Source organism: Cnephaeus nilssonii (genome assembly GCF_951640355.1).
Source record: "Cnephaeus nilssonii genome assembly, chromosome: 2".
NCBI classification, from domain to species: domain Eukaryota; kingdom Metazoa; phylum Chordata; class Mammalia; order Chiroptera; family Vespertilionidae; genus Cnephaeus; species Cnephaeus nilssonii.
In genome coordinates, this window is record NC_137073.1 from 90,529,705 (window position 1) to 90,543,005 (window position 13,301).

Below are 13,301 nucleotides of genomic sequence, written 5' to 3' on the forward strand. Positions count from 1 at the left end.
TGAAAATGCTCTGCTGCTAGAACTTTCCGTTGTTCTGTACACGGACACAGACACCACCTGGGAGCCAACCCTTCCTCTAAGAGAGAGAAATAAGGACTCTGCCATCAAAATATGAAGCCTGCTCACGTCTCATCATTAGCATCCAGGCTTCCAGGGTCACTCTGCCTGAAAAAGGAGACTCCAACTCACTCTACCCTATATAATAAAGATGTAATAAGCAAATGGTTGTTACACCGTGAAGCGTTAACAACTGTCCCGAACGACCGGATCATGGATCAGCAGGAGGGTGGGGCAGCGAGCTACAAGCAGGCAGCGGAGAGCTACAGGATGGGGCAGGGCAGCAAGCTATTGGGGGGGTGGGCAGGGGCGCGGAGGGAGCTACAGGAAGGCAGCAGTGAGCTACTGGCTACAAGCGGGCAGTGGAGAGCGACTGGAGGGGGCAGGGCAGCAAGCTACCAGAGGGGACGGGGGGAGGTGGAGCTACATGAGGGCGGAGAGCTACTGGAGGGCGGTGGCGAGCTACTGGCGCACGGATTCGTACGCAGGGCTACTAGTCAGTTAATGAAAAACAACAACAGTTTCATACAGCAGCACCTATACTTTGAGCCAACTGAAATGAGCAGTCACACCATTTTTGAAGGTAACTAGAAATATTGTGATTTAATCATCTCATGAGGGAAGTGTATTGATAAAAAGGAAGAAAAATCAGAATTCATGAACAAGTTCTGTGGACCTAATGTACAGCATGGTGACCACAGTTAACAATACTAAGTTATATTCCTGAAATTGTTCAGAGAGTAGGTCTTCAATGTTCTCATCCTACACACACAAAACAAGTGACGTGAGGTGATGGAGGTGTTAACTAACTTTACTGTGGTAATCATTTCACAATATTTAAGTGTATCATATCATGTCATACACCTTCAACTTTTATAGTTATCTATCAATTACATCTCCATAAATCGGCGTGTGGGGGGAAGCACTTGTTTAGTATGTTTATGTGAGCGGTAAAATAGTAGGTGCTGTGGAGAACGTAAAAGATGTGTACGTATCCAGCCCACAAACTCTCAGAAATTTTCCAAACAAGAAACCTGATCAAAGACCAAAGGAATAAGGTAGATATTTAAAGACCCGAATAAAAATAGCAAGCCACTTTTCACATATCTCATTTAATCCTCACAACAACTCTTCAAGGTGGGTACTAGTTCCCCGTGTATTTAAGTGAGGAAAGGGAAGCTCAGGTTACAACTGTCCAAGGTCACAATGTGGTAAGTGCTGGATTCAGCCCTCAGCTGCTGTGCTCCCAAGCCCACAGCCCCAACTGCTGTGCGTTCACTCCACATCTTGCAAAGGGGCCGATTCCCATGAAAGCAGAGCTCACCCCCACTGAGGACACCCAGAGGCTCTCTCTTACCTTCCTTAAGTCTTCCATCCTCAGCAGCTGATCCATTTGGGAAAATGGTCTTGACAAAAATCCCCATCTGTCCTCGAATGCAGTCTCGACCTCCGGCAATGCTAAAGCCAAGGCCCTGCACCCAAAGCAGATGGAGGTCCAGGTTGTCACTGCAGTACTTACCTGAGGGCATCCTTCCCATTTCAGTATTGAACTGAGGTGTCTTCCCGCCATGCCCATAGTTAAGGCAAAAGGGTGTGACCATCTCACTCAGAGGCCCACAGGACAGTACGCCTGGGAAGCCACTCACATACACATAAAGGGCACGTAATCTATTCTTCTTTAAACGTTTGTTAATTTCATATAAAAACAACAACAATAAAAAGTAACCATTTAAAAAATATATGCTAACTTTCGCCTGAGGGCAAACAGCGGGCAGAAGAGCGCTCACCTTGCCCTTTTCTTTGTACAGCCCGATGATGGAGATGACCGACGGCCGGATGAGCCTCCACGGAGACTCCACCTGCGTGGTGCTCAGGGAGCGGGTGGACTTCTTCACGATGTGGTATTCCTACGGTCAGCAGACAGAAGGCCAGAGAGTCCCAGCTGCCCTTCTGGGCCTCTGGCATCAGATACATTCAGATTCTGAAAACCTCAGCTGTCTTTGGGGTGAGGTAGCCATTCCTCCCTGGTCCAGAGGCTTTAAGAAAGTTTATTATAAAGAACACTGGAGGGCCCTGGCCGGGTGGCTCAGTTGGTTGGAGCATCGTTCCATACACCAAAAGGTTGCGAGTTCGATTCCTGGTAAGGGCATATACCTAGGTTGTGGGTTCGTTACCCAGTCGGGGCACGTATGGGAGGTAACCGATCAATGTTTCTCTCTCACAGAGATCTCTCTCTCCCTTCCTCTCTCTCTAAAAACATCAATAAAAACATATCTTCAGGTGAGGATTTAAATAAAACAAAAACAAAATGCTTTAAATAGAAGCAGAGGAATAGATCCTCCTGCAATAAATGGCCACACCTTCTTCCTCCCCAGAAAGAACGGCTCAGAGGCCGCAGACATCTGGTATTTCTTTCCTCAACTGTACTCCACGGATCCTGCTTCTGGCTTTCTGGAATGGAGTCAGGAACCAGAAACTCAGAGGCCTCAGAGCTGTAAGATGACCACCCTGGGTAGGGTCCCCCGCCCCTCCCCCGCCTGGAAGTCACCCCCTCTCCCCACCCCAAGTTCATAATCATGGTTAGGAACCATTCCCCATTTTAAGCTTAATTCTCTCACTCAAAAACTTGGTAAGCCCTTGTTTCTTATAAAATCCAAACCGCAAACCCAGATAACTGTTATTCTGCATAAAACATCCCGCTGAGCAACTGCAGCAGCTTCAGATCTAATCCCTCATATGTGCACAATAAAATATTTTCCAGCACAAATCTCCATCTCTATCCTGTCCACCGCCCAGTATATACATGTGCAAGCAGGGCATACCATTATAACCTAAACAAGAGATTCTACAAATCTATTGCTAAAACACTTCTGTAGTCTAGCTCCTTGCAATTCTTCTTAGAATAAATTTCTTAAATGACAGATATTCCAGTATAAGCAAAAAAAAAAAAAAAAAAACTTCATATTTAATATGAGAAAAGAGACATCAGAAATAGTTTGTATCCTTAATGGATGTATTCTACAGTCAAAGGTAGAAACGAGATGACGGCTAACATTTTTGTATTCCCGGCAGCTTAGAACAATTATGTTTTGCAGTTTTACAAACTATCTGGCAGCTATGTTGGCCTCCCAGACTCTGTCTGATTCAATAAAAACAAACAAACAAACAAACAAAAAAACAACCAGATGTTGGCTTGGCAAGGTTACCACCCTCTTACTGAAAACACTGTGGAAATGGCCTGACACAGCCCGAGGGTTTTCAACCCCTGAGTACACAGGTGCATGTGTGGATTCGTAAGGGAACTCTCTCTGATCACCAATCTCCAGCAGCACCCACTCCATCTCCCCTTGGGGAATCAGTGGGAACCGAGGCCTGTGGTACCTTCTAGACCTCTGCTGTCCAGAATGGCAGACACCAGCCACCTGTGGCTGTCTATGTTCAAATGAAGATGAATTAAAATAAAAAACATAGCCCTGTCTTGCCAGCCACTTTTCATGTGCTCAGCAGATACCTGCGGCTACCATTCGGGGCAGTACAGGCATAAAACCTTCCCATCATCGCAGAAAGTTTTAGTGGAGCGCTCTATTCTGGACAATACTTTTTAGTGGAGGAAGAGAGAACAACAAAAAAGAAAGGTGCGAATCCCGAGAGATAAAGAGAAGGGCAGAGAATAGAAAGAGAAGACAAGAGAAAGGACAATTCAAAGAGGTTAAAAAAGTCTTTTCCCTTAATCTTTACTAGCCATGTTTCCTTGTTCCTGGAAGCCTGGTTAGAAATAGGTATGTGCAGGCTATAAATATGGCCAGGTTTCCTCAGCAGGCCACTATCTCAGAGCCAGACATCCTTGGCTGTGATGGCAGCCAACCCTCTCATTTCCACACTAACTGAACCAGCCCGAACACGTGGCTCCTTCACTTTCTGGTCTGATGGTGCCAGGACTCAAAGAACCTTCTACGGGTTCCCCAGAGACTGAGTCTGCTTCCAACTTGGTTATGCGATGTCTACCCAGTTTCACCTGAGTTGAGGATGATGTAATTGAGGAAGAGTTCCCGTTCAGGGTGATGGAGCCCCGAACACTTGCAGGGGTGGGGACCGTCCAGCCTGTGGGCCATATAAGGCCTGCGAAATCATTTGGTCTGGCCCTGCCAAGGCCTTGGGGGTGAGTTAATTATATGTTTGACCAAATACAGCCAGCTAACTTTTAAGTTGATAATTCTGTATAGCCCGTGAATGATGCTGTAAATATCCCAATGGCCCTTGACAGAAAAAAGGTTCCCCACCCCTGACATATGGGGCCAGGCCCTGGAATATTAAAAATCACTGCCCACTTCACCCCTCTCTGTAGCCTCCTCTGACCCTGGCTATTGAGTCATTACTGTGTAACAGGCAGGATCCCAGGCACAGCATAGGCTCATACACACACACCACACACACACACCCCTTTCCCTCTCTCACATGACCCAACGTCCACCCACCCAGTTGTTAAACTGATCCTGACATGCCCACTAAACCAGTGATGGTGGTTCACCAAACCATGAGGTGCCATTGTCTCCAGGCAGCTGAAGACAGCTCTAGGTTCTAAAACACATAGTAGGAAGGGGATTAAGATGCCAGGATCCAACAAGGGATTGTTTTCATCTAATGTTTTCAAATATTAGGCTGACCTCCTTCTAGCCTCCCCGAACAGTCCTCACTCCCTGTATAATATCTCTAGTCCCAAATACTCCTGGCCCACATAGACAAGCAGTTCTTCAGAACACAGATGCTCTTGCTTGTCTTTGAAAGGATAAAAGAAAGCCTAGAGACCCAGGGGTAGAAGCGTGCTCTCCCATCCCTGACTGGTCAACTGTGACTGCATGAGAAAGCAAGAGGCTCCATGGCACTGGCTACCTGTGATCCCGAAGACTCCAGTAGCTGGGGTAGAGAGTGCTTCCGGCCATCTCGGGACACCTCCAACATCCTGGCCCGGGGGTCCCCGTTTCGCACCATCAGCTCATTATATTCTTCAACAGACTCCAGACGGTGTACACCCCCTGGAAAATACAGGGGGAAAAGACATGGCTTGATATGGGATGAAAAGAAGCTTAAGAGCATACATAGGTAGACATGTTGCATTTATACCCACACTCATGGTTTTTAGAAGGGCTGGTGTCCAATTCTTTTAAAGCACCAAGCTCACCACATTCTGCCATCAAGCTCTGCTAAGTTCAATATGTGTTGAGGCCATTGATGCCAGATTATTTTAAAAAGTGCCAGTTTTTAAAGGAACCAGATAAGGGCAATGTATATATTTCATCCAGGTAAGATGTAGCCATGGTTGATAAGGCAATAAACAACAGTGAGAATGCTTGAGTAGATGGTTTTCTAGTGATGGAGGAATATCACTTTGTGGTTGCTATACTAGTAGTTCCATTGTTGGGGCAGATGGGTGTTTTTCATGTATAATAATGACTTTTTAAAATAAACTTAAAAGAATTATAACAACTTACAGAAATGTGCACGAATAAGTGTACAGTTCCATGAAATTTCACAAAGTGGATGTACCAATAACCAACACCCAAACCAAGAGACAGAATCTTGCCAGAACCCCAAAGCCCATTTTTGTGCAACTAACCACCTCTCGCCCCAGGTAACCATTAAACCTATTTCTAACATCATAGATCACTTTTGCCTATTTTCAACCTTTATATAAATGAACACATACAAGATGTACTTTTGTGTATATATGGCTCCTCATTCTTAGCATTTGTTTGTGAAATTCCACCATGCTGTTGCATGCCCAGAGATCGTCCATCCCACTTCTGTGTGCTATTTCATTGTATAAACATACCACACTTTATTATCTATTCTTCTGCTGATGAACATTTGGTTTATTTCCAGTTTTTAGGTCTAGAACAAGGATCAGCAAACTTTTTTTTTGTGTGTGTGAAGGCTAGATAGTCAATGTTTTAGGCTTTATAGACCACAAATGGTCTCTATTATTTACAAAACTTTCTAATAACCCACTGAAAATGTAGAAAGCATTTCTAGCTCGTGGGCTATACAAATAAAGCTGTGGATGGTAGTTTGCTGACCCTGATCTAGAATATGCTGTTATTGAACATTCTTGTAGCTATCGTGTCTGCTGAATGCAGATCTAGGAGTGGAGTTGCTGGGTTACAGGTACACATGTACCTTACCAATGTCGAATACCTAGTATGCGTGAGTTCTAGTTTCTCCACATCTGTGTCATACTTGGTGGTGGCAGTCTTTTTATTTACTTATTTTATTTTATTATTATTATTATTATTATTATTATCATTATTATTATTATTATTTTAGTGGTGGCAGTCTCTGTAATTTTAGCCACTCTGGTGGATATAGAATGGCATTTCATTGTGGTTTTAATTTACATTTCACTGATGACTAATGAGATTGAGCTTCTTTTAAAATATTCATTGGCCATTTCTCTTTTGTAAAGTTGTAAAGTGACTGTTTAAGTCTTTTGCTCATTCTTTTATTGGGTTCTGTCTTTTGTTGTTGATTTATAAACTTTTAATTTTCTTTGTTAGTATATTTTGGATTTTGGATAGATCATAGGATCTATATATTATTGTAAATATCTTTTCTATGTCTGTAACTTGCCTTTTCACTCTCTTAATGTTATTTTTTTGATGGGTCAAAGTTCATAATATTAACACAGTACAACAAATAGAGTTTTTTCTTTTTGGTTAGTACTGTTGGGCCCTGTTTAAAAATTTTTTATAAAAAAATATAAAAAATTTTTTATAGTGATCATATTTAAAGACACCCTTGCTATTTAAAAATAAGATAATTTAAGGGACTTAAATCTTAAATCATGTTTAATTACATTGAATATAGTAGCCATAATCATATTACAATGTTCATATTATACTCGATATCAGCGATTTTCAACCTTTTTCATTTCATGGCACATATAAACTAATTACTAAAACTCTGTGGCACAACAAAAAAAAATCTATTTTTTGCCGATCTGACAAAAGAATAGGCATAATTTTGATTCATTCACGTTGAATGGCTATTGTTGTGTTGGCTGTTGTCATTTTTTGTCAATCTAAGGGAAAAGAGGTCAGTTCCTCTGACTAATAGGTATTGAATGTTTTAAACATTCTTGCAGCACACCAGTTGAAAATTGCTTCACTGTGTGTGTGTGTGTGTGTGTGTGTGTATCTGTGAATATAACTATACACACATACAGATTCTTTGAAATATCAAGCTATCCTAGACCATGTGATGTTTTATTTGAAGACCTAAAATTTCAATTTACCTAAAAGTTTTTCATGGGATAAAACAAGCTGATCCTGTACTCTTTTACAAATAATGTATTGATGAATTTCTAATAGTGATGAAAAAAAAACACAGAATAGGACTGACAGTTATTTTATTTTATTATTATTATTATTATTTTAAAAATATATTTTATTGATTTTTTAGAGAGAGAGGAAGGGAGAGGGATAGAGAGAAACATTGACGAGAGAGAAACATCATTGATCAGCTGCCTCATGCACACCCCACAAAGGGGATCGAGCTGCAACTTGGGCATGTGCCCTGACCATTGGCCTCTTGGTTCCTGACTGGATGCTCAACCACTGAACTACACCAGCTGGGCCTGACAGTTATTTAAAAATGGACATCACTAAAGGCATGGCTTTTCAAAAGCTGAATATTAGCTTTGTTATACAGGTCTTCAAACACCTGAAATTCCTTTGCAGTCAAAGAAAATTTTCCATTTAAAGAGATCACAAGCCTAAGGCAGGAACATGGATAAATCAAAAACACCAAAATTAAAAGGGAACCCTGCTGGCAAAAAAAAGGAGGCATGAAGTAATGAAAACTCAGGTTAGAATTTCAGAAAAAAAAATGTTCCATGAAATCGCTTCAGTCATTTTTGGAGCCAGACTGGGCAAAAATCGTAGTGGAAATGGCTGGAACCTCTTTCCAGAACCTCCTTAATAATTCATGACCAGATTAATCTATCGTGGCATGCTTACTCATCTGAAACAGATTTATTAGAAGAAAATTCCTTTGGAGCTGACAGAGAGGCACTTGCCATCCACAGAAGAGAAACCACATCGGTAGTGTCTGTAGATAATACACTGATATGTGACGACCACAGCGACTTGCTTTTAAGAAACTATGAAATAAATACCCACGTTTACAGGACAGACAAACCAGGAGCTCATCACATTAAAACCTCTGTATTCAAATGTCTGTAGACGGAACATATTTCACTGCACTGAATGCAGACCCAACTCCTTAAGCCTCTTTAACAGGTTTCCAAATTGCTTTTCCAGTCTTATCTCCCACTACCTGGCTGCATGAATTCATTGCTCTAGCCTGCTGATTCTCAAAGGAGAGGCTCTGTCCAAAACCGGCATCCTTCCCAAAACTGGGGAGCACATAAATATCACTTGACGTTTTACCCGACTTCGCCGGCACCGTCACCTCCCGCCCCAGGCGTCTCCTTTCCCCTCATCACTCTGACGAGCTCGGCTGGGCTGCAGCCCTGACTGATGAATTACTGGATCTTGCAGATAGACGAGGAGGGAAAACAGTTGCCCAAAACTTCTCTGACCAGTTTTCCCCATTGCCCCTAAGCATTTCTTGTGCATTTTTTCAGGCGTCTAGGCCACTGCTTTCCTTCGCTTCTGTTCTACCAAACCCTGCCACGGTCCTGGCCCTCCTGTATCCTGCCTCCTCTGAATGCCCCAGCGCCACAGCCCAGAGACTTCCAGGCTCTGAACCCCCCAGAGCATCTGCTCTCCAGAGGGATAGAGAACAGTGACGATGACAAGGATGATGGGACATTAATGACAATGGAGACATCAGTGGCAGCTACCACATGGTGAGGGCCTACTGCTACCACACCTCGGACTGGCACTGCCATATGCATTCCCTCAACTCAGTCTTACACAAGGCCTGGCGCTGAGAAGGCACTCACACTGATCGGCAGAATAAAGGAAGAAACAGAGACGTGAAGCCATCTGTCCCAGGCCACACAGCCAGGAGTGGCAGAGCTGGGCAGTGCTCCTTCCACATTCCTCCACGGCCCTGTCATGGCCTTGAGTGTCTGGGAAGGACACAGAAAGAGAGGGTGGCATCCATTTGTGGCGCAGCCAGGCCTGGATTTACTGCTCAGTTGAGTGTGCTGCTCATTCAAAACAGACAGCGTTAGGGAACCATGGATCTGGAAGGTCCTCGGCGAGACCCCCTCCCCACATCTCTATCAGTGAATCCTTAGACTGGGGAACAGGATTCTTTTCAAGACAGGAGGGTGAGAAGACCAGTCTAGGAGCAAATCTTCTGGGGGGGGGGCATTGAATGAGTGACCTTTGGGATCCCCTTCACTTCTCTGGTCTCACCCATTAAATGAGGAGCGTGACTGCCCTGGTTCCAAAGGTCCCTCCTAGTTCCCCAGAGCTCAGTGCCCGCCCCTGGGAACGGTTTCTAAGGTGCTGATCAGCTCCGCCAAGACAGCTGACCTACAGATCTCTCTGCCCTGGTGACTTCCCGTCCCAAACACACGCAGGATTTCCCTCTGTGGTTCCTCGGGCCCAGAGGGAGCTGGTCTCTCTCTCCACGTGAGGAACTTCGGCACCATGTCCCTCCTTGGCCTTACCAGCCTCTGGTCAGCACACTGTGCTTGTCACAGACCCACCTTCTCGCAGATACATCCTGCCTCATTACTCTGAGTTACAAATGCAAAGCAATCCATTTTGTTATTCAAAAAACAACATGGATGTGTTTCACGGTGCGAGAATAACTCCATAGAGGGCCAGGCAGTGGGGGAGTGGGTGCTCTTGGTCAACAGGCATAGATTTGAGTGGTGGGACGAGGAAACAGACTTTTTTGGATGTTAACATACATGCTTTGTGCTAGCTGCTTTCGTGTGAGTTTATTATTATTATTTTTAAAAATCGGCTCAACCTTTCAACGTCAGTGTTATCATCGCCCTTTTTCTGGTGAGGAAGTGGAAGTTCAGGGACATTAAATAACCAGCCCTAGGTAGTCGGGGAACAAGAGCTGAGGGGCAGGCTTGGTTCTGCCGAGCTTCCTGACTCTTCTTCTTCCTGTTCTCCCAGATGCCGTGTGCCAATGGGTAGCCAGGGTCGACTGCTCCATCAGGCCACACACACACACTGCTGAGGGCCCACACCACTTTCAGGGCCCATAAAAATGGTTTAATTCCTTTTAAATTCAGAAGAACATAATAGTAATGAATAGCTAACACGTCCGGCTTGTAACTTTATACCAAACGCAGTCATAAAACATAATTTTCAGTTTACTTTTAAGACAGGAAACAGCCATCAAGGCGAAAGTGCCTGGGGTCCACGGAAGCCGTGGGGTCCCAGCACTAACTTTCTCCCTCAGGACACAGGCCAGCTGCTCTAAGGAGGTGCCCAGGAAAAGTCAAATCTGCAACTTTGTTCCAAAAGCGGCAACTCCACCCCTCTCCCACTTAGTTGAAATGCAGATTTCATATGATATAAATAGCTCTTTGCCCCTGGTTCTGGCGGACCAAGGGCTTGGGGGAGAGGTGTGCTTGCTGAAAAATAGCCACCAGAATATTCCTGTGAAAGGGTCACCTGAAGTCCTATGGAAGTCAACGAACCACACACACAGGAAATTTAAATCTAAGCAGAGACAAACAGAGATGTTGACATTCACTTTATTATGACCCAAAAATATCATGTGGGAAGCCAGGCTGAATGCAGTTTTATTCCTGGGACATGAAGTATCTAAAGGAAAAACAAGCCCTAGCTGGTTTGGCTCAGTGGATAGAGTGTTGGCCTATGGACTGAAGGGTCCCGGGTTCGATTCCAGTCAGGGCACATGCCCAGGTTGCGGGCTTGATCTCCAGTAGGAGGCATGCAGGTGGCAGGCAATCAATAATTCTCTCTCACCATTGATGGTTCTATCTCTCTCTCCCTCCTCTCTCCCTCTCTGAAATCAATAAAAATATATTTTAAAAAAAGAAAACACAGTTTTGGCTCTGGCAGGGTAGCTCAGTTGGTTAGTGTCATCCTGATGTGCCAAGGTTGGGAGTTTGATCCCCAGTCAGGGCACATACAAGAATCAACCAAATGCATAAATAAGTGGAACAAAAAGTCAGTGTTTCTCTCTCTCTCTCTCTCTCCTCCTCCCTCCCCCCGCTCTCAAATCATCAAATTTAAACAAAGAGAAAGGTAAAAAAATTGTTGAGTTTTTAAAAAATGTATTTTTTTTTATTTCAGAGAGGAAGGAAGAGGAAGAGAGAGACAGAAACATCAATGATGAGAGGGAATCATTGATTAGCTGCCTCCTGCACATTGGACCAAGCCCACAACCCAGGCATGTGCCCCTGACAGAATCGAACCTGGGACCTTTCAGTCTGCAGGTCAAGGCTCTATCCACTGAGCCAAACCAGGTAGGGCCAATGTTGAGATTTTTAAGGAAAAGAAGGGCTCATCCTGCTAATGGCTATATATTCCCACTCCTGAGGCTAGAAGTTCATTTTCAGAAAGATGGTATCAGAGAAAGAGCTTCACTTACCCGAAAGACGACTTTTGAGCTTCATTTTACTGTTGCCCTGCTTGGGACTTTCCAGGTTTCCCTTGGAATCCTCAGAGCCACACGAATCACCTGCCCCAGGGACCTGGAATGCAGAGAGCACAGAGCTGATGTGGGAGGTTGGCACAATCCCTTCCGAGACGTTATCTCAAGGCTCAAGGAGCAGCAATCTAGGTGTCACGTGAGGAATGAGGATCAAAGCACAGTCTGCTGATAGCCTGGAATCACGCCGGCCAGTTCTTCCTCTGCAGGCACCTCACGGCACAGCACAGAACCAGGGAGGGTTCTCAGTTTGAAGGCCTCTAGGGGCCTTTTCATTTCTTGAGAAAACTTGTTGGACAAGATCACCCATGTCGGGACAAAGCCACAACCAGAGCCCGGGTCTCTTGACTTTGTGGGCTAGTGCTTCTTCCTACAGTGCAAGTCGCAACAAATATTAAACCAGAAATGGAAGCTTAATTCTAAGGTTCTTAAAATACAGCAAAATCTTGATTTTTGTGGCAGCCAAATAATCACACCCCTCAGGTCAACCAAGTTCCATGTGCTACACTCCTGAGGACTGATTCAATACCTCCCGGAATCCAGCACTGCCGGGCTATGCGGAGGTGTCCACACAAGGTCAGCCCACACACACATCGTGAGGTGTTATGTCTACACTCTGGACCTCAGAGTGATGCAGAAAGGAGGATCCCAAGGTCCAGTGGGTCCTCCTTCTGAGAAAAGCCAATCATGCTTTAAAAAAAAAAACACAAACCCAAACTATGCTTATTAGAGAGGAGACTTATGCACTGAGAGTGTTTCTAAAAATTTGGGGGGATAAATTTACATGTACAAAACTCATGATATACATCAAGCAGGACCCTTCACATTTGAAATTTTATTTTTCTTTGAGGTCCTGCAGGAAATAAAGTCATATTAATTAAAACAGATAAGATTCACGTGAAGGAACATGTGTACATTTTAAAATGACGCAGATATCCTTTAACACTTAGCAGTCATTGGAAAGTCATGCAGTTATAATGTAAAAAACCTCTGAATTTTAATAGATAATAAAAATTATACATTGTGTCTAAAATTCTGTATATAAAAATGTATAACTAAGCACTGAGAGTAATTTCCCATGTAAACTACCTTTTAAGAGGGAATTGTTTATATAGATAATGTATGTAACACATACAATTTGAAAGATTTCCCCTCCGCCCTCAAGTTCAAGTATCTTTCTGGATGAGAAACAGGGATAAAAAGGTCTGAGAAATGAGGAGATGCAGGCAAACTGAGGGAGGGGCTTTGGGAAAAGAAATTACTCCTAATATATAAAACCAAGATAAATTTGGTGAATTCCTATTACAATGTCAGGGATTGGCAGGTCTCCAGGTTTAAATTATGAAGTGAAGGCAAGAATAGGATCCTGAGGATGATTTTAGAGATTCTCTAGAGAGATGCCTTTCCCAGCCCCCAACTGTGACATTAATTCATACATCGTGCAAAAAAAAAAAAAAAAAAAAAAAGTCTTGGAGACATGCCAGAGACCCAGGGCACAGAAGGAGACATGCAAATAGAAACAACCTGGGAGAAGCCTGGTTTAAACATGTTATGGAAAGAACCTGTCACCAGACTGTAAACAGCAATTACGGGAGAAGGAGTTAAGTTCCTGGTTCTTGCTGGTTCCACCG

General features: G+C 43.9%; 1 protein-coding gene across 4 annotated transcripts in view; it reads right to left on the bottom strand.

Annotated features, from left to right (window-relative positions):
- Positions 1-13,301, bottom strand: part of PDZD2 (PDZ domain containing 2) — a gene marked incomplete at its 5' end in the record, with an annotated part of 214,524 nt that overhangs the window by 38,968 nt on the left and 162,255 nt on the right. For all 4 annotated transcript variants that reach the window (XM_079796196.1, XM_079796198.1, XM_079796197.1 and 1 more), the window contains 4 exons: positions 1,415-1,529; positions 1,845-1,964; positions 4,948-5,090; positions 11,611-11,713. In XM_079796196.1, the coding sequence (XP_079652322.1) occupies positions 1,415-1,529; positions 1,845-1,964; positions 4,948-5,090; positions 11,611-11,713 (481 nt within the window). The remainder of the gene's footprint in view (positions 1-1,414; positions 1,530-1,844; positions 1,965-4,947; positions 5,091-11,610; positions 11,714-13,301) is intronic.